Source organism: Peromyscus maniculatus, chromosome 19 (genome assembly GCF_049852395.1).
Source record: "Peromyscus maniculatus bairdii isolate BWxNUB_F1_BW_parent chromosome 19, HU_Pman_BW_mat_3.1, whole genome shotgun sequence".
Taxonomy (NCBI): Eukaryota; Metazoa; Chordata; class Mammalia; order Rodentia; family Cricetidae; genus Peromyscus; species Peromyscus maniculatus.
Window position 1 is genome coordinate 29,068,965 of NC_134870.1, and position 21,453 is coordinate 29,090,417.

At 39.9% G+C, this 21,453-nt stretch overlaps 2 protein-coding genes across 2 annotated transcripts; both read left to right on the plus strand.

Annotated features, from left to right (window-relative positions):
• The first annotated feature begins 6,587 nt into the window (after positions 1–6,587).
• On the plus strand, positions 6,588–11,013 carry LOC102913683 (protocadherin beta-8-like). Its single transcript, XM_076555046.1, has one exon. It carries the CDS (start codon positions 7,627–7,629, stop codon positions 9,964–9,966), a length of 2,340 nt encoding a protein of 779 aa, XP_076411161.1. The 5' UTR covers positions 6,588–7,626; the 3' UTR covers positions 9,967–11,013.
• Positions 11,014–11,460: 447 nt separating this feature from the next.
• On the plus strand, positions 11,461–19,567 carry LOC143269560 (protocadherin beta-4-like). Its single transcript, XM_076555043.1, has one exon. It carries the CDS (start codon positions 16,437–16,439, stop codon positions 18,828–18,830), a length of 2,394 nt encoding a protein of 797 aa, XP_076411158.1. The 5' UTR covers positions 11,461–16,436; the 3' UTR covers positions 18,831–19,567.
• Positions 19,568–21,453: the final 1,886 nt, after the last annotated feature.

Here is a 21,453-nt window from a genome sequence, read left to right on the forward strand (position 1 = left end):
TGCTTTGAAATAATTTCTTTTGATAATTAATCTCAGAATCAGAGTTATGTCTTATTTTTCAAAAAAAAGGAAAATGCAGAGTTATTGAAGGCATCACCTTTAACTTTTCTTCCTTATACAATGAAGCCCAAGCATGAATTAATGTGTGTCTTTTCTGGAAGTTTCTCCCACCTTTCAAATGAGGAAATTTCTTTTGAAGTTTGGATATTCTCTTTGATTCTGTTTATTAGAAGATTTCAAATTTTTACTTTGTGCTACTTGGTACCTTGGGTAGAATTTATCAATCAGCAAAAGTTATTTTTGGTGTTAAATCATTTTGTTTAATTGTTTAGCATACTTTGTGCATAGTTACTTTGAGTGAAACTGATTAGTAATAATGAATACACTCTGTCAATAAATTGAAACAGTAGCATACTTACTGGTTTTTAATTGCAGCATTCTTTTGTGTTAAATAAGCCTGGTGAACTGATTGCTAGGTTTCTAACTCATTACATGTACTTAGATAAGTAAGACTGTATCAAAACTCCTTGAACTTTTGTCAGAAAATGAGCAATTGAAAGGTATTCTTTATATCCCACTGTCTATTTCTAAGTCTTAACTATCAGTCTATGTGAAGTGAAGTAGTTGTATTTTTACCCACGTTAGTCTCCTCACCAAAGCTACAGAACAATGGAAAAGGCAAATTACAGCAGTGTTTTCTCTTAAAATGTGGATTGTAGTTATGATTCAATTTTTTAAAAAGAAATAAATAACCATGAACTTCAGTGAGCCCCACACAGAAGACCTGAAAGTGAGGAAGAGACCTGTTGGGAAAAGAAGCTTTGTCAGGAGGAGGGGGTAAAATAGGAGATTTGGGGTGTTGGAGTAATGTCTGAAGAGATAATAATGAACAATTTCTACCACTGGTGAGTCTTTGAATAGTCGGGGTATCCAGAGAAACCTCATCAGGGTCTGTAAGAAGCAAAGCCCACTTGAGCATATCACAGGAAAGCTGCTCAACACAAGGTCCAGGACAGGAAAATTATTACAGCAGCCATATGAAAATGATGTATTTCTTTTAAAGTAGTATCAGTAAAGCTAAGAAATGACTTTTAAGCATCAATCATACAACCAAAGACAATATCTTTAAATTCCTGTGGAAAAATGGTATTCCCAACTATAAATCCAGCACAAATAGCCTTTAAAGTTGGGAATTTTTGGCCAAGACTGAGAGAAATGGTTGAGTCACATAAGCGCTGAGAGAAATGCTTTTGGTGAATTAATTAGGCAGAAGGAAAACAAACCCAAAATAATTGCAGACTTGTGTCAAGCAGTAAAAAGTAACAGGAAAGGTTACAAGTGAATATTGACCAGGTATTGACTGTATAAAGCCTGAATAGTGGTGTCTTAAAATAATACAAAGGCAGAAGAATAGATGTACAGAAAAATGAGAGAAAGCAGGAAAAGCTTTAAAAGTGAAAAAGGAGCTGGGCTTGGTGGTACCCTTCTTCAATATCAACACTTAGGAGGCAGAGGCAGGTGGATTACTGAGTTTGAGGCCAGCCTAGTCCAGAGAGAGAGAGAGAGAGAGAGAGAGAGAGAGAGAGAGAGAGAGAGAGAGAGAGAGAGAGAGAGAGAGAGAGAACTAGACCAGCTAGGGCTATGTAGTGAGACCCTGATTCAAAAAAATTGGTTTTCTAAGCCTATTAGCTAATAGTCTTACTCCTTTTCCTTCTGATCATTAATTCATGGACATATTTTGTGTCTTGGGAGAAGCCTTTTAAGATTTTCTCTTTCTTTGACCTGTCTTTCTCTTCACACAACTATATTACATATTTCTTTATACTTAAGGATATTTTATGAGAAAACTAAATCTACTTTTAGAAAAAGTAAACAGTTTTCTATTTGAATGTTGTGTTTTCTTCCTCCTCTTTATTATTTCTTCCTGGAAACTGTATTTTTTGAGGTTCTCATTCTATTCTCCATGCATGTTGACTTTTCATTTTTATTTCCCCCTGCTGTGCCAGCAGATTGTCTCTATGTCATCTCAGCTTACCCGAGTCTTTTACCCAACAAAGATGTACAGAGATCTAAAAGTTATGCTTATAAATTGTTTCAATGATAATATATTTCTAGCTTCATTAGTTTTCACAATGAAAGACCTCATGTAATTTTTATATTCGCCTTGGGATTGAGTTCCCATCTCTCAATTCTCCGTTGGTTCCTTTAGATATAAAGCACAGAGATTACCACACCTTCATGATGGAGAAGTCATATATACACACGCTCCTACATAATGTACATGTGCAAACGTATCAGATAAATTACACCCTCATCTATTCCATTTACTTTCCGGTTATCATAGGTTTAGTGTGAGGAATTACTATCGCTAGCCTTGGCTGCTCGCTCCTCTAGTTTGCTCCTTAGTCTCAGTGCAACGAGAGCAGATTCCTGAGGAAGTCACTTCTTTCCTATGACTTTTTCATATTCAGTCGCTGCTGTGACTACCTTTCTTCTCCTCCCTGCCATCTTTGTTCTCACTCTTGTTCTTTCTCACTTTCTCATCCCTCCATTTCTATCTCACTTGTACTAACGATGTAGAGTCAAGAAGCACACTGCATAAGAACTGTGTGTGTATGTTGAATGTGTGCAGGGTATTTCATAAAAATAAAATGTGAATGCATTGAAGTGATGAAATCATGTGAACTCATGGGCCATGGCTCTCTTTGATCAGGTTATCATGTTTTTCCACACACAATACTTTTATTTTTGCTTTTGTTAATCTTTAATAAACCAAACTGTCAAGAAGTTATAAGGAAAAATATTGTTGCATTTGATAATTAATATAAAATGCCATTTAAAATTCAAAACTGAAGAAAATCTAAAATCTGATCAATCATATCTATTAGATAGAGGTATTATCAAGTCCATAACACATGTTGAATTATTACCAACATTCATATGAGAACTCATACAAATGTATAAATTTCTAAAAGTAGTCAACATATCACAAATCAGCTGGGTACCAGCAACTCTGAATGGATTATGACATCCAAACTTCAAAAGGACAGTGTAAGAAAGAAATGACAAAACAAACTTTTTCTTTTTTAAGGCAATGAAATTCAGATATGTTTAAGAGAAAAAATAATGAATTACTATTTCTAATGCAATGCAGTTCAGTATTTGAATTTGACCACTGTAATGCACCACAGCCATAGATAAAGGAGAAACACAATAACCTCAATGGGTACAGAAAAATTTATGCAACAAAATTCATCACATATTAAGGGAAAAATGTTAGCAAGTGAATGTGGAATTTTGAGTATGTTCAAAAATATATAGTAGCCAAGTGTGGTGGCACATGCTTTTAATTTCAGTAGGCAGAGGCAGGTAGATCTCTGTGAGTTCAAGATCAATCTGGCCTATGTAGGAAGTTCCAGACAGTGCAGGCTGCACAGTAGAACCCTATCTTGGAAAAACTAAACAAATACATCTATAGCAAATATCACTAAAAGTAAATTATTGAAAATTTTCTACTGGCAATCAACAATGGATGAGAATGCCCATCCTGGCTATTACCAAGCTTATACAACTAGTCTCAACCAGAGGAATAAAGCAAAGAAGAATTAAAAGCCACAACAGAAGGAATAAAATTATATTTTTAAATGATGCAATTATATACATAAAGACCACGAAGACACTGCAATCAGAAGTGATAAGTGAATTCAGGAATGGCAGTAGATGCAAAGTCAACAACATGTATGAGTTCTCTTTAAATGAAAAAAAAAGTGAAAAAATTTAAAAGCATTTAAAATGACTTCCAAATATATAAATTCTTAAAACAAATCTAATGAGAGAGTTGTAAAGCAGGAATATCAAACATTATTTAGAGAAATGTAAAGATTTAAACAAATTGAAGAGTGCACAATAGTCTAAGGGAAGACTGTGATTGGAATGTTGTTTGTCTTTCAGTCAATCAATAGAAATCATAAAATCTTAAGCAAAATTTCAACATTATTTGTGAATTTGATGAGCTGGATATATACTTTGTATTCATATACAAAGGGAAAATAATAAAGCAAATAAATCCAAAATAAAACTGAATATACTATAACAATAGTATAATCCATGGAAGAGAATTGATGATGCAGATTTCATTCAAATTAAAATCTCTGCTCTGCAAAAGATTCTACAAAGAAAAATTTAAAAATGTAACAAAAAACAAAAACAAGTCATAGACCAGGAGAAAATGCTGCCAATGGAGATGTTTGATAAAAGACAGCCATCCAAAGTATACAAAGGTTTTCAACACTCAGCATTGAGAAAACAATATAATGTAAAAGATGTGCCAAAGATCCTAATACTTACCAAACAAGACTCAGAGATGGTGAATGAACACATGGGAAGAGACTTCATATTGATGTCATTAGGCAAATGTAAGTTCAAATAACAATGAGACACCACTATACCACAATAGTGCAGAATAGCCAGACCCCAGGACACTGACACCACCAACAGCTGAGGAAGACATGAAGCACCGAGAACTCTTATTCACGGACCGTGGGAATGAAAATGGCACCACCATTTTAGAAGATAGCTTGGCAGTTTCTTGCCAAACCAAGCACATTCTTATTACATCACCCAGCAATCTTTTTTGGTGTGTGTTTATCAAATTAGCCTAAAAGTTAAGTCCACACAAAACCCAGGATGGGGTATTTATTGCAACTTTTTACATTGCTTGTCAAACCCTGGCAGTGACCAAGATCCTTCAGTAAATGAAACTGAGAAAGTCTGATGCAATCACAAGATGGAATATTATTCAATACCAAGTGAAATGAGCTATCAATCCATGAAGAGGCATTGAGAAAACTTAAACACATATTCATCACAGAAGCAAAGCTGGAAAACTCTTAATATATAACATTTTGAAAAGGTCAAAGCATGCAGACAGTAAAAAGATAAATGAACCAGGTGGTGGTGACACACACCCTTAACCCCAGCACTCAGGAGGCAGAGGCAGGTGGATCTCTGAGTTCGAGGCCAGCCTGGTCTACAGAGTGAGTTCCAGGACAGCCAAAGTTACACAGAGGAAACCCTGTCTTGAGAAACCAAAACAAAAAAAAATATGATTTCTAGATTTCAGAAAAGAGAGAGGAAGATTAAATAAATAGATTTTGAAGATTTGGGGTCAGGGGAGCTATTTTGTGGTACTCTAAAATGGATGCATGTCATAATGAATTAACCCAAATCTATAGTATAGAGTACATAAAGGGGATCCCAACTAAAGTGATGGACTTGGAAAATATGTGTTAATACTGAAGCTCACGCAGTTATAAAAAATGTACCTCTTTGGAGGGGATGAAAGGAAGGAAGATTGTGCCCAGCTGTGGAGATTCTCAGTGTCTTTAATATTTTTTTCCGTGGATTTAAAATTCCTTAAAACTCATCTTTTCAGAGGAAAACTTATCCTGAAGATAATAAAATCTTTTATGGAGTTATGAGAATTAAGAAAGCATTGCATTATTATTTGATACTTAAAGACAAATGGAATCTTTGAGCTGATTCATGATCATCTGACTTATGCCATTTGTGACAACTCAGAAACAATGATCATCTTTTCAGTTCAGAATGCAAAGCCACCTGGGAAACTATGGACCCAAATCTTATGCACTCGAAAGTTTACATTGATTATACCTTTAAATGTGAAAAAAATAAAACAATTATTCAAAATACACAAGAATTTCCATGACCTCGAGAATGGAAAGATTTAAATAGGAGAAAAGTGTTACTCAGAAATGGAAAATATTGACAAATCAGGCTAAGGCAAAATTACTAAATTTGTTTCTCAAAGACACCATAAGAAGGTTAAAATAGAAGGCATAGAATGGGAAAAGTATTTGCAATATGCATATGCAAAACTAACATTATACTAAGAATATAAATTCTTCTGCAGACCAACAAGCCATCAGATAAATGCCTCAGATAGAAAATGTCTAAAAGACCTCATCTTGAGAATGCATCTGAATGGCCAATAAACATGTGAAAGTTTGCATCATTTCATTAATCACCAGGGAAATGCTAATTAAATGTACACTATAACATCCATACTTACTAGAGTAGTTAAAACTGGAAAGACAGCATCAAATGTTGACAAGATTATGGAGCAACTGGAATTCCCATGCATTGCTGGAATTCCTCTTTCACACTGCTGGAAGTGGAATCCAATCCACTGAGTGCACTAGGTAAGCGTTCTATGATTGAGCTGCATCTTTATCCCCAGCTTTTAAAGAAATGTCTTTGAGACAGTGACTCACTATATATCCCACGCTGGTCTTGAGCTTGAGTGATACCCCATGTGTGTCCTCCCAGAGATGGGGCTATAAGGATGAGCCACCAGGGGCAGCTCAGTACAACTACTTTTGAAAACTACTTCCCAGTGTTTGCCAAGGCTAGATGTATTTTCACACTTGGATGCACAACAAACAGCCCTGACACGTGATGTATGCTTATTTTATACACAGGACATGTGAAGAAATGTTCACAGGAGTAACACTGAAAATTCAAAGTGGTGGCATTTGCACCAAATACCAATACTTGGGAGGCAGAGGCAGGCAGTTCTGTGAGTTCAAATTCAGTCTGGTCTATGTAGAGAGTTCCAAGACAACTGGGGCAATGTAGAGAGATTCTTTCTCAAAAAACAAACTACCAAACCAAACAAACAATGAGTAAACTGAAACCTAGAGACCCCAAGTGTCCCTTATCTGGTGTATATGCAAAAAAATAATAACACAAGCATATAGCAGAATGATAAACAATGAAAAGAGCATAGCACAGATCAGCTTACCAAAGAAAATGACAGTGATAAACGAGCCTACGACAGAGAGATACTCTACTGTCACTACATTACAAAAGTTCTAAGAAAGGCAAAATATGCTGTCAATAAAAGTCAATGTAGTGCCTAGGATGAGAGAAGTAACTAATAAATGGCAGGAGGAACATTATTTATTTAGGTACGGGCTATTTATTCATCTAGATTCTGATTACTGAACTATACTAACTTGGTGATTTTTTTGTTATGTACATCTAAAAATAGTGCCTGATTTTATATGTTTATAACATTTCAACGAAAAGTAATTTGGGAATATTCAAATATTTTGCAGATATTAATTACATTGAATTTATGTATTCAAAATGTCTTTTGATCAATATACCATTTTGATCATATAAAAAGTTATGTTCACTGAAAATTAACAAAGTGAATGTATTAGACCTTCTGGTTGCTAAGAACTGAAGATACAATGGAGGACACTTCTGTATCTGAAAGGGTGTTTAAACACAGCAGGGCTGGAGCTGAGAATGAAGACAACACTACATGCAACACTAGAAAAGTTCGCAAGGTGGCGCTGCAGACTAACAATTTGTTTAACAAGGCTCCCAGGATGCCCAAGGACGCCATTCCCAGAAATCAGAATCCTGAATGTTCTCTAAAAGAAGAGGGAGGGGGACATTTGCCTGAGATCTAAAGGAAAAGACTCCAAAAGCAATTTAGTAAGATTTAATTTGAGATTATTTCACCAAACCTTGTCTGTGTGGACTAAAACCGACAAGATTTAGAAGAAGCAGCGCCCTCCGGACTGCATCTGAACAATGGAGACAGCTCTAGCAAAAACGCCAGAGAAAAGGCAAGTCATTTTACTTACTATATTGCTGCTTTTGTGGGAGGCTGATTCTGAGGCAATTAGATATTCCATGCCAGAAGAAACAGAGAGTGGCTACTTGGTGGCTAACCTGGCCAAAGATCTGGGGCTCAGGGTGGGGGAACTGGCCACCAGAGGGGCGCAAATCCAACACAATGGGAACAAAGAGCTCTTGCAGCTGGATGCTGAGACCGGGAATTTGCTCCTGAGGGAAAAACCAGATCGTGAGGAGCTGTGTGGGGTGACAGACCCCTGTGTGCTGCATTTCCAGCTCATTCTGGAAAACCCTGTGCAGTTCTTCCAAACTGACCTGCAGATCACAGACATAAACGATCATTCTCCAGAGTTCCCTCACAGGGAAATGCTCCTAAAAATTCAAGAAAGTGCCCAGTCAGGGACTGTGTTTCCTCTGAAGGCAGCTCAGGACTCTGACATAGGGAGCAATGCTGTTCAGAACTACACAGTCAGCCCCAACCTCCATTTCCATGTGGTTACTCAGAGTCGCGCTGATGGCAGGAAATACCCAGAGCTGGTGCTGGACAGAGCCCTGGACTGGGAGGAGCAGCCTGAGCTCACTTTAACCCTCACTGCTTTGGATGGTGGATCTCCACCCAGGTCTGGGACCACCATAGTTCGCATTGAAGTCGTGGACATCAATGATAACGCCCCCCAGTTTCTACAGTCGCTCTATGAGGTGCAGGTCCCTGAAAACAGCCCTCTCAATGCCTTAGTATTGACGGTCTCTGCCAGGGATTTAGATGCTGGAATAAATGGGAATGTAGCCTACTCTCTGTTTCAAGATGGTGGAGTTTCTCAACCATTTGTAATAGATGAAGTTACAGGAGAAATTAGTCTTAAAAGGGTACTGGATTTTGAGGCAACTCCATATTATAACATGGAAATTGTAGCTACAGATAGTGGAGGTCTTACAGGAAAATGTACTGTAGCTATACAGGTGGTGGATGTGAATGACAACGCCCCTAAACTCACCATATCCTCGCTCACTAGTTCCATCCCAGAAAATGCTCCTGAAACTGTGGTTGCTGTTTTCCGTGTTTCTGACCCAGATTCTGGGGACAATGGAAGGATGGTGTGTTCTATTCCAAATGACCTTCCATTTCTTTTAAAACCAACATTTAAGAACTATTACACTTTAGTGGCAGAGGGACCCCTGGACAGAGAGAACAGAGCTGAATACAACATCACCATCACAGTCACCGACATGGGCACACCCAGGCTCACAACACAGCACACCATAACAGTGCAGGTGTCCGATGTCAATGACAACGCCCCTGCCTTCACACAAACCTCCTACACCCTGTTTGTCCAGGAGAACAACAGCCCTGCCCTGCACATAGGCACCATCAGTGCCACAGACTCAGACTCAGGCTCCAATGCCCACATCACCTACTCACTGCTGCCCACCCACGACCCGCAGCTGGTCCTCTCCTCTCTCATCTCCATCAATGCTGACAATGGACAGCTGTTCGCTCTCAGAGCGCTGGACTATGAGGTCCTGAAGACCTTCGACTTCCATGTGGTCGCCACAGACCAAGGTTCACCCAAGCTCAGCAGCCAGGTGCTGGTGCAGGTGCTGGTGCTGGACTCTAACGACAATGTGCCCTTCGTGCTCTACCCGCTGCAGAACGCCTCTGCGCCCTGCACAGAGCTGCTGCCCAGGGCGGCAGAGCCAGGCTACCTGGTCACCAAGGTGGTGGCAGTGGACCGCGACTCTGGACAGAATGCCTGGCTGTCCTTCCAGCTGCTCAAGGCCACGGAACCCGGGCTGTTCAGCGTGTGGGCTCACAATGGCGAGGTGCGCACCTCCAGGCTGCTGAGTGAGCGCGATGCTCCCAAGCACAGGCTGCTGCTGTTGGTCAAGGACAATGGAGATCCTCCAAGGTCTGCCAGTGTCACTCTGCATGTGCTGCTGGTGGATGGCTTCTCTCAGCCCTACCTGCCTCTGCCAGAGGTGGCGCGCGACCCCACCCAGGATGAGGACTTGCTCACACTGTACCTGGTCATTGCCTTGGCTTCTGTGTCTTCCCTCTTCCTGTTGTCTGTGCTGCTGTTTGTGGGGGTGAGGCTGTGCAGGAGGGCCAGGGCGGCCTCTCTGGGTGGCTGCTCTGTGCCTGAGGGACACTTTCCTGATCACCTGGTGGATATCAGTGGGGCAGGGACCCTGTCCCAGAGCTACCAGTATGAGGTGTGTCTGACTGGAGACTCTGGGAACACAGATTTCAAATTCTTTAACCCCATTATTCCCAATAGTGTGCTTCAGGACCTCTAGGTCAATTTCAGAGTCCAGGAGACCCATGTTTCGATAACCAAATCAGAATTAGTTGCTTGGCTATTAATATATTTGTTTTGCATTTAATAATCTCTCCTTGGAAGAGTGTATTTTATGGTGATTTTATTCGCTGTTTTTTATTGATGTGGTTTTTCTCTTTTGGATCTGTGCTTCCTTTTTATCAATACAATCTTAATACATCTCTTTCTTTCACTAATTTGTATAATATACAACCTTTTTGTGTTTCTCTGGTCATTTTAAGTGTGTTCTTGGGAACTCATTTCTTCCTCTTCATTATAACCAGGGTGGCTTTCTTCAACACCCACCTCAGATCGTATCTTCTTGAGGCTATGCACAGAACCTGCTCTGTTGTATTCACTTGGATTTTCACTTTCACTGCAGCTTGTTAACTGTAAAATGTACAGCGTTCATTGTGAGATTTTCGGAGATGCACATACCAGGCCTGGATAGCACTCACCTCTTTACCACATTCTTTAGTCCTGTTGTCTTCCTCCCCTCCACACTCTTCAATGCCCCATTTTACTTTCATGTACTTCTTGTCTTTTAGAGGGTAACTATTTAGCTTAAATGATCTGCAGTTCCAATTCCCTCAAAATGACAATTTCATTCTTCTTGATGCCTGAATAAAGTAATTCCATCATGCATGTATGTGTTTTCCTCACCCCCACTTCTGTTATCACGATAACACACCTTTGTGTACAGCTAATGAAGTGCGAGCATAAGATTCAGTCATCTGTCATAGTTTTATGTGGTTTGTTCACAAATGGAAGTAGTGTGTTGTTTTATTTATCATCTTTACTGACAACAACATTTAGTATTTCAAGACTTTATTTGCTTTTATACAGGCCAAAATTTCTTCTAAAATGTACCAGAAATAACTTTGCTTGACCTAAGCCATTGCAAGTGATGGAGTGTGCTTTCACCTTGTATGAGAAGACACTGAGTGAGGCATGTGTTTGGATGATGAGTTGATGTGTAAATGCTGGAAATAAATGAGGGCCCATTAAACTTTCAACAAAATATGCAGATGAATGGCTTTTAAGTGTTTTAGTCTTTTTATTGCTAATACTTGCCATAAATAGGGTGACCTGGGGGAAATATTTCCACTGGTTTCTATCAATAGGTTCCTTTCTTCCTATTTCAGTCTGTCTTGATGTAGAATTACTTGAAGATGAAATCTGTCAATCCACAGCAGTATTCTACCTACAACATTGTAATTAAACAGGGTGCAAATATAATAGGAAAAAACAGTATCACTGGGGAAGTTTAAATTTTCTATAACTAAAAATAACACATGGAAGCAACCCAAACCACAGAATATGCACATTTTGAGTGAATTTTTAAAAATAGTTTCACATAACAAGCCATTATTTCCTTGGTTAACTTTAGTTTTGAAAGAATTTTCATATTTTACCATCTATCTATCTATCATCTATCTATCTATATCTATATCTATATCTATATCTATATCTATATATATATATATATATATATATATGTTTAGTATTTCAGTGTTTTGTCTACAAAAAAAATTGAACTTATAAAAACTTGAAAATTGTTTTGGAAACTCTGAGAAGCCAAGAATTTAATATTGATAGCTCTCAATCACCAGTCAGTATGGTTGTGTAGTCGTAAATACACTTATGTTCTTGCAGGAATGGAGGAACTACTTTCCAAGCAGGAAGTTCTCCAGCATAAAATTTTTTATACAAATGAGTCTTGTAGTATGAATTCTGAATAAATGGGAAAAATCTTTCCGTTCAGCCTAAATGCTTTGTATGAAAATTTTGATCATATTTTCATCCTTTCATACATATCTGAAATTTCTTGGAAATTATGTAATTCATGTAGGACAGTTTTTTGAGGGACTCTATAGTGTATGATATCACACTAAAATGGGAAGGGCCATATGGGTTAATGATCCGGTTACAACCGGAAGACAAAGAATGAGATGTTGCTAGTAGGGGTGCGCATGTGTGTCTGCGTGTCTGTGTGTGTCTGTGTCCATGTCTGTGTGTGTGTCTGTGTGTGTGTCTGTGTCTGTGTGTGTGCATGTGTGTGTGTGCATGTGTGTGTGTCTGTGTGTGTGCATGTCTGTGTGTGGTGTGTGTGTGTGTCTGTATGTGTGTGTGCGTGTGCATGTCTGTGTCTGTGTGTGTGTCTGTCTCTGTGTGTGTGCATGTCTCTGTGTGTGTCTGTGTCTGTGTGTGTCTGTGTGTCTGTGTCTGTGTGTGTCTGTGTGTCTGTGTCTGTGTGTGTCCATGTCTGTGTGTGTGTGTGTGTGTGTGTGCACGCGTGCCTGTGTGTGGGCGGGGGGTGTCCAACACCTAGGGTCCAAGACATGTGATCTGTCTCTAATGAGCATCCCAGCCCCAGATCCTATTAGTAATTTAATTTGTGAGTGGACTATATACATTGTTGGGAGTGTGGTCAGAAATCTTCCAAGCTGATAAGATAACCTGGACTGAATTTGAATACAAAAAAATCCCAATCAGTCTTGGTTCAAAGTTAATTTTATTTCTGGACACTTGGAAATAATTTATTCGTTTATTTGAATTCCTTTCCAAAACTACTGCTACTCTTTATCTTTTGAGGTTGGTTCTTTTTCAGTTCTCTCTGTGTAGCCTAGGCTGGCCTCCAACTCTGCTCCTGAGGTCTGGATTACAGATGTACCACCATGGCTGGTTCCCACGGTCTCTCTATGGATATTTTACTAAGTGGAGGACTGGGGGTGGGTTACCAGTTGTATAGTACTAACTATTGTTGCACTTGGGGCATTTTACAAACCCCAAGTCAGATATCAGTGAAAGAGATGACTTTGTCTGTCAATTCTTTAGTAATAAGGTTACTATTATTTATGTACAAGTTGATATTACTGATATTTCAATGTTTGAAGAGGAAACAAAATTAAACAAAAACTGAGTCCTCTTATTGATAAATAACTTCAGTAGATTATGAATAGACTAAAAGTGCTCTTTCAGTTTTCTTTATACTTTAGTTTGCAGTGCATAATGCAATTTCTCATTCAAAAAAGGTGCTCAATTTGCGGTCATTGGATAATTAGCTTGCAGCATTTAGGAAATCAATGAATTTCCTGAGGACTTTAAGATTTATCTCAAACTTGTGTACACATCAAATTTCAAAAGAACTATCCATACTTAGAAAAGGGAATGACACTTTAATTTTGTCAGAATAACACCAATCTCTATGAAGCTAGTTTCTCTGAAAACTCAGAGAATTGTAAAGTAATACATTAATCTCTAACTTAGTTCCAAATTGAGCTTATCCATCTCTTTCATTTTAGGGATGGGGAGAGAATACAAGATTTTTCTGTTCATCCAATTAACTCTCAGAAATCTCTTTGTTGATTCCTTGGTCTCTAATTGCTGCTGCTATTGGCCTCTAGTTACTCTTTACAGCATCAAAATTAAATGAAAATTTCAAGATAGAGATTTAGTCACTTATTTTCAAAACATAATTTCAAACTATCCCTCATTTTTTCTATAAAGACATGAATTCAGAAATTTAACTACTTTCTTGAAAACCCACTGTCCTTTTTAAATGCATAACAATACTTTGATTAATCATACACTTAAGAATGAAAATATTTTTCTACTGTTCTTCTGTCATTCAGTACTGTTGATTACAAGTGCGGTGTCAGCCAGCTTCTCCAGCATTATATGTAAATCCCTGTTCCTTCCACAGTTGATTTTCCCAATAGCAGAGAAGTGATGGATCTCATTTTATTTTAGATTATTTCATTTATTCATCACATTCTGACATTTGTTATTCCAGAACCCAAGAGTCATATAATACACTACAATTTTTAGTAGTTCTCATTTTCTTTTTCAAAAATTCCACTCAGCATATTTTCATACCAACTAGTACATACCTCCCAATTGTCATTTCCTACTTTTGATTTGACCAAATTAAATCTCTTTCACCTGCAGTCTCTCCATGTGGTTATAAATCTCTCTGTCCTAGGGGAGAGAACAAATATTGAACCTGTCTAGTCTTTTTTCATGGCCTTAGTCATTTTTAGTGATGATGTTTTATCAGCTCCTAACCGTCTTTTGGAAGTCCCTTCATACTGCCCTGGCTTTACTGGGCTTTAAAAGAGAGACTGGAGATCTCATGATAGTTTGCACTCAGGTTTCAGCGGATTCAAGCCTTAAGAATGTTGGCTCAACTTTGTCAGACACAGGTAAAGGTTCTATTCCACTCCTAACATTGTGTTTTGGCTAGGCCCAACCTGCCTCAGGGCTTATGATTCTGAATTTTCTCTATGAAGAAACAATCTCAGAAAAATGTCAACTTCTTCATAGCTGTTATTGTGTCATTTAAGGTGTTAGAATGAGACCCTGTGAAAATATTTTATAAAGTAATTGATGAGTGAAAAACTACATGGAGTACCAGATGTGAAGGCACATACCTTTAATCCCAACACTGAGGAGGCAGATGTTCATGCATCCTTGTGTGCTACATGCTTTACTAGTCTACAGCATGAGTTCCAGATGACAGAGCTACACAGAGAGACCCTGTCTCAGAACAAAACAAAACAAAGCAAAACACACAGGGAAAAACTCACAGCAGCAATTTAGGCAATAAATGTGCAAATCTGACAACACTCTGCAACAGTGAGACACAAGCCCAAATTGCTGTTCTGAATGAAGAGTTGCTATGTTTAGGCTCTCCTGAAAACATGAAATTAACTTGATCCTTCTTCGGCAATTCCCTCCTCATAAAACCATATATCAAACATTACTATTGTAATAATAAATATCAGATACACAACTACTAAAAAACTCATTTATGGCAGTAAATTATGACAAAACCAGGCAAATATAACAACAGGAGGGAAAATCATAGACCCATTTGCCTTATCACCATTGGTTTGAAGAGCCTCAACACAATACCAACACCAGTAACAAATGAGATTATACTCCACAGCTGTAAAAGTTTTACCCAGAAACATATTGGCTTAACACACAAAAATCAACACTGAAATATGTCCTGTGGGCAAAATGACACAATTGTCTCAATTAGTGCAGAAAACGTTTTGGAAAATTTAATAACTGGAAAAGGAAAACATCTATATACTTACACATGGTGTGGCCTCGCAGCCTAAGTAATCTGCAAAATGCTAACATTGCTAAACAAATTCAGAAAGTTTATAGAACACAAGATCATTACCTTAATATTAACTATTTCTGCATATTACCATGGGACAAAACGGAAATGTAGAAATGTCCCTTGGGATCAAAAGGAACAAAATGCTCAGAAAGGAAGCAGACAAGTGTGAAGATGAATTTCATACAGAACAGCAGACAACACTGAAGTAAACCACAGAAGGCCTGTGTGAGGAGGAAGTGTCTGTGGACCGGAAGACTCTGTACTGTAAAGATAACCTTCAAACTAGTCGATGACTGAATGGAATTCTTACCAAAAGGCCAGTTCACTTTCCCCCCCCCAGAAGTTGCTAAGTGTCTCTAAATGCAAGGACTCCTGAAGAGCCAAAAATATTGAAGAAGAACAAAGTTAAGGAAATATTCTAAATTAGAAGTCAAATCTTTGGATGATTTCTATGTGTTAAATACATAAACATTATTTTCTATGTGAATACAGGAAATATTTGTTAGTTGCTTTAGATTGCACCAAAAATGTATAGCATCAAACTATTTCAATCACTTTAGAATTAGAAGGTTAGCCAAAGTTAAATTTCAGTGCACTATTTGGTTTGTAGCTTTTGCTCTCAGGTGGTCAGCTGATAAGTTAGATCTATACAATTGTATCTGTGCATCGGAGTATTTCAAAAGGTAATTCCCTCTACAATAATTTATACTCCTCACACAAACTGTTGATATTAACCCTGTAACTTTGCTTTTTCAGCATTGTAAGAACATTCTTTTAGAAAAAAAATTTCCTGTTTTGTTTACCTGGTTATTCAAAACGTAGACGTGTGTGTTTGAAGACTTGAGGTCTTCTGGTTTGTGTTCATGATTCCTTTCATGCACAGAAGGGGATAGCCTTGCCAGTTATGCGGTTTGAGACAAAAACAATGTTGGCAAAGAAAAAGAAACTACATACACTTTCAACGTGGCATCATTTGGACATTAAAATGGTGTTTTGACATTAAAAGCTGTTTTGACTTAAAACTAGAACTGTTTCAATTTCCCCAAGAAGACACAGGGTGGCGCTGCAGGCTAAGATTGTGATTAAAAAAGCACTAAAATGCCAGGAACCGCTTGTATCGATACAGAACAAAAGGCTCAGGCAAGAGCTTTGCAAGCACTCCGGAGCTGTGAAGGGGTGTGAGCAAGGATATATTGGACTAATGTAAGATTAAGAACAACTTTGTGAAGATTCCTCTAAAGAAGAAACCAGAAGTCAGCGTTTCAACGCATTTGGAGATTGCTAAAGGATTGGATGCAAGCACTCACTTTCCCAACATGGAGAAGCTAGAGAGAATTCATCCAAACAGGCAAGTGATTCCTTTCCTTTTTATGCTGGTTTTGGTTCAGGTTTGCAGTGAGCCAACAATTCGATACTCTATCCTGGAGGAAACAGAAAGTGGATCCTTTGTAGCCCATCTGGCCAAGGATCTGGGCCTGAGATCTGGGGACCTGACTGCCCGGTCTGCACAGGTGGTGTCTGATGATTACAAGCAGCGTTTGCTGCTGGATCCTGAGACTGGGGATCTGCTTCTGAGGGAGAAACTAGACCGGGAAGAGATGTGCGCCACTGTGGATCCCTGTGTGCTGCATTTCCAGGTGTCCCTTGAAAAGCCAGTGCAGTATTTTCAAGGAGAATTACTGATCCAGGACATAAATGACCACTCACCAGAATTCCCAGATAGGGAAATGCTCTTGAAAATACCAGAAAACAGTCAGCCAGGCACACGATTCTCATTAAAATTAGCCCAGGACATAGATGTGAGCAGCAATGGGCTTCAACAATACATAGTCAGCCCCAACTCACATTTTCATGTCCTCACTCGAAATAACAGTAAAGGCAAGAAATACCCAGAATTGGTGCAGGACAGAGCCCTGGACAGAGAGGAACAGTCAGAGCTTAGCTTGACTCTTACAGCTCTGGATGGTGGGTCTCCACCTAGGTCAGGAACAGCCATGGTTAGAATCCTGATCCTGGATATCAATGACAATGCCCCAGAATTTGTGAACACCCCCTATGAGGTGCAGGTCCTGGAGAGCAGTCCCCCAGGATCCCCAGTCCTGACTGTCCTAGCAAAGGATGCAGATGCTGACAACTTTGGGAGAGTTTCCTATGGCTTGTTCCAAGCATCAGATGAAATTCAACAAACCTTCTCAATAAATGAAGTCACAGGAGAAATACGACTGAAATCGGAATTGGATTTTGAAAAAATTAAATCTTACCACCTGGAAATCGAGGCCATAGATGGAGGAGGTCTTTCTGGGAAGGGAGAGGTGGTGATAGAGGTGGTGGATGTGAACGACAATGCCCCAGAGCTGACCATATCTTCACTGACCAGCTCAGTCCCAGAAAATGCTCCTGAGACCATAATCAGCATCTTCAGAGTTGGAGACAGGGATTCTGGAGAGAATGGAAAGGTGGTTTGTTCTATTCCAGAAAACCTGCCATTCATTCTAAAATCCACTTTCAAGAATTTCTACACCCTGGTGACAGAGAGTCCACTGGACAGAGAGAGCAGAGCTGATTACAACATCACCATCACAGTCACCGACATGGGCACACCCAGGCTCACAACACAGCACACCATAACAGTGCAGGTGTCCGATGTCAATGACAACGCCCCCGCCTTCACACAAACCTCCTACACCCTGTTTGTCCAGGAGAACAACAGCCCCGCCCTGCACATAGGCACCATCAGTGCTACAGACTCAGACTCAGGCTCCAATGCCCACATCACCTACTCTCTGCTGCCCACCCATGACCCGCAGCTGGCCCTTGACTCGCTCATCTCCATTAACGCCGAAAACGGGCAGCTGTTCGCTCTCAGGGCGCTGGACTATGAGGCCCTGCAGGCCTTTGAGTTCCATGTGGGTGCCACAGACCAAGGTTCGCCCCCTCTCAGCAGCCAGGCGTTGGTGCGAGTGCTGGTTCTGGACGCCAACGACAATGCGCCCTTCGTGCTCTACCCGCTGCAGAACGCCTCTGCGCCCTGCACAGAGCTGCTGCCCAGGGCGGCAGAGCCAGGCTACCTGGTCACCAAGGTGGTGGCAGTGGACCGCGACTCTGGACAGAATGCCTGGCTGTCATTCCAGCTACTCAAGGCCACGGAGCCCGGGCTGTTCAGCGTGTGGGCTCACAATGGCGAGGTGCGCACCTCCAGGCTGCTGAGTGAGCGCGATGCTCCCAAGCACAGGCTGCTTCTGCTGGTCAAGGACAATGGAGATCCTCCAAGGTCTGCCAGTGTCACTCTGCATGTGCTGCTGGTGGATGGCTTCTCTCAGCCCTACCTGCCTCTGCCAGAGGTGGCGCGCGACCCCGCCCAAGATGAGGACGCGCTCACTCTGTACCTGGTCATTGCCTTGGCTTCTGTGTCTTCTCTCTTCCTCTTGTCTGTGCTGCTGTTTGTGGGGGTGAGGCTGTGCAGGAGGGCCAGGGCGACCTCTCTGGGTGGCTGCTCTGTGCCTGAGGGACACTTTCCTGGTCACCTGGTGGACGTCAGCGGCACTGGGACCCTGTCCCAGAGCTACCAGTATGAGGTGTGTCTGACTGGAGACTCTGGGACTGGTGAGTTCAATTTCCTCAAACCCATGATCCCCAACATGTTGCTACAGGAAACTGGGAGGGAAATTAGGGAAAATCCACACTGCAGGGACAGCTTTGTATTTAGTTAAGTGTTCAAAGTGGTTCAATGAATCTAAGAATTGTCATAATGACTCTTATATAAATAAGTGTAAAAAAGCACTGCACGTGTGCACCGGTCTAACAGCTCTCATTTTTCCTACTGATATGAAGCATCTCATTATACCACAGGTTTAGTAAGTGTTTTCCTCATATTGTGATGTCTTTGGTGACTAATATTCTCATAACTACAAATAACTCAAGTAGCATAAGAATTGTTCAATTATTTTCTTCTTTAAAGCCAATAAGAGAATTTGAATTTCTGTATAATTGTGTTGCCTGTTTCTGCCATATACCTTTTTCTTTTTAAGTTTTGAATGCATAGCTTTTTGGGGGTTTTGGTTTTATTGAGACAGGTTTTCTCTGTGTAGCTTTGGAGTCTGTCCTGGATCTTGCTCTGTAGACCATGCTGCCCTCGAACTCACAGAGATCTGCCTGGCTCTGCCTCCCAAGTGCTGGGATTAAAGGCGTGAACCAGAATACATAGCTTTTTATTTGGCCTTAGCATGCTTGTTTCTGTCAAATTTATGTCAAGACAGCCTTCATTAGAACATTAGTATGCTCAAGTACGACACTTGAGAGCATCCTAAGTGTTAGTGCTTGTTTTATGTGACTGCAAGTGTTCCAAATATGGCAAAGTTAAAATTTTCCATTGTTGTTTTATGAAAATTAAAGAGGAAATGTCCTATAATTTGTTGTTTCTTCCATCAAATAAAATTGTTAATCTGTTGCTACGTATAATCTTTTTAAAAAGCGACAGCCAGTGTGAAGTCTGTCCTGACTTCTTCCAAAGCATTCCAAGCTGAAGAAGCATCAAATTTCTCCTTTCCTCCTCAAAGCTGAAGTGTAAGATTGTTTCCTGCAGTTTGTCCCACCTTCCAATTGAAGAAATTTCTTCTGGATTCTGACAGTCTAGTTCTTGTTATTGTGACCACTTTTTTTTGCTTTATGTCATTTGGTAGCTATGGATTTTTTTTTTTGAACCAACAGTAGAATTTTGCTATTTCCCTTTCTTCTCTGATGCATAATGTGATTTCAGTTATTTTTATCTTAAATTTTCAATCAAATGAAGTTGCCTTTATAGAAGATAAGTATTGTTTTGTGCATGATTAAACAGCAGTACACTTATTGAATTATAATTGCCTTATGTTATGTTCCATGGTAAGCACATTGTGCAATTCTACCTTGCTATATTTATGTAGATATTACTGTAAAACAGCGAACTTCAGACAGAAAATGGGGAATTAAAAAATCTCTCTTTAGCTGGGCATGTTGGCCCATGCCTTTATTCTTGCCACTCAGGAGATACAACCTGGCAAGTTCTCCTTAAGTTCAAGGCCAGTGTGGTCTTCAGTAGCGAGCTCCAGGCAAGCCAATGCTATATTGCCAGACCCGATCTCAAAACGTAGCTGGAATACTGGAACCTGTGCTACCTTGCTCCACAGAAGCCAGTGAGGAGAGTCAGAAACGGAATCTTTAAGTTGTGATTTATTTGGAGAGCTGGCAATCTGAGAAGGCAGCAAGTCAGTACCCTAAAAACCTCCTATGTCTCACTTCTAGGCAGCAGAATTTAGTCTTATCCCTCTGGGCAGGTCGTAAATCACATGTTTTAGAGTTGTGATGTCTCTGTTTTTCTCACCACCATCACCTGAACTCTTCGCTCATCCTGTGGATAACAGGGTCATATGCTTCTTGTGCTTCGTCTATTTAGATTTGCTGGAATTAACCTTATATCCCTCCAGAAGCATCTATACAGGGCGGGTGTGGTGACTCGGAACAGTTAACCATGTAAACATGCTAAGCTGTTCATGGAGTACCAATACTGTCTTTAAACAGGAGGAAAAAGAAAGTGCTCCTATTTATCTTCTCCGCTTCCTGTCACTCGAAGGTTACATGAATGATGTGGTAAGAGAAAACAAACAAAATCAGGTTAAAGGTCAGACACCATTACTGTTCTGCCACAGAAAACACATCGTATGATACGAACTGAGTGGGCCTACCTTTCTGAGAATAAAAATCACTTGGGGATGAATGAAAGTGAGTTCTATTGTCTGTCTTGCTCCCATAGAACTTTGCTGAGTCTGAGCAAGCAATAGGTTGGTTGTCATGGAGACAGAGTAAATCAGTAAACTTTGGTAGATTGAAGATTCCACCTGAAGGCCATTTCCATCTCCTGGGACACTTACTCTCCCTGAGAAGACGTGCACAGTTAAAAACTAATAACCTGGATGCAGAGTCAGGAGGATCTCTGAGAGTTCAAGGCTGTGGAATGATGCTTTTCTTGCTATGCAAAAATTAGAGTTTGGGGCCTGCAGCATGAAGAAGATGTGGAGCATACAAGTTCTCAACTGGAAATTAGGTAGTGTTTGTTGCTTATCAGGCCTAAAAATAACCTTAATCAGACACAATACCTATTTGGATTAGGGTAATTTGATTAGCCAGGGCTCTATCAAGCAAAGCTCAGAAGACTTTCTCCAGGGGGAAAATAATAGAACCTTAATCCTAGGTTAAGTTTTCACATGGACATCCAGTCTTCATAGAAAGAGTCAATGCAAGCCCCCACTACTGGGTGATAAGAATAAACCAAGAGGAAACAGATAGCACATGTGACTTAGA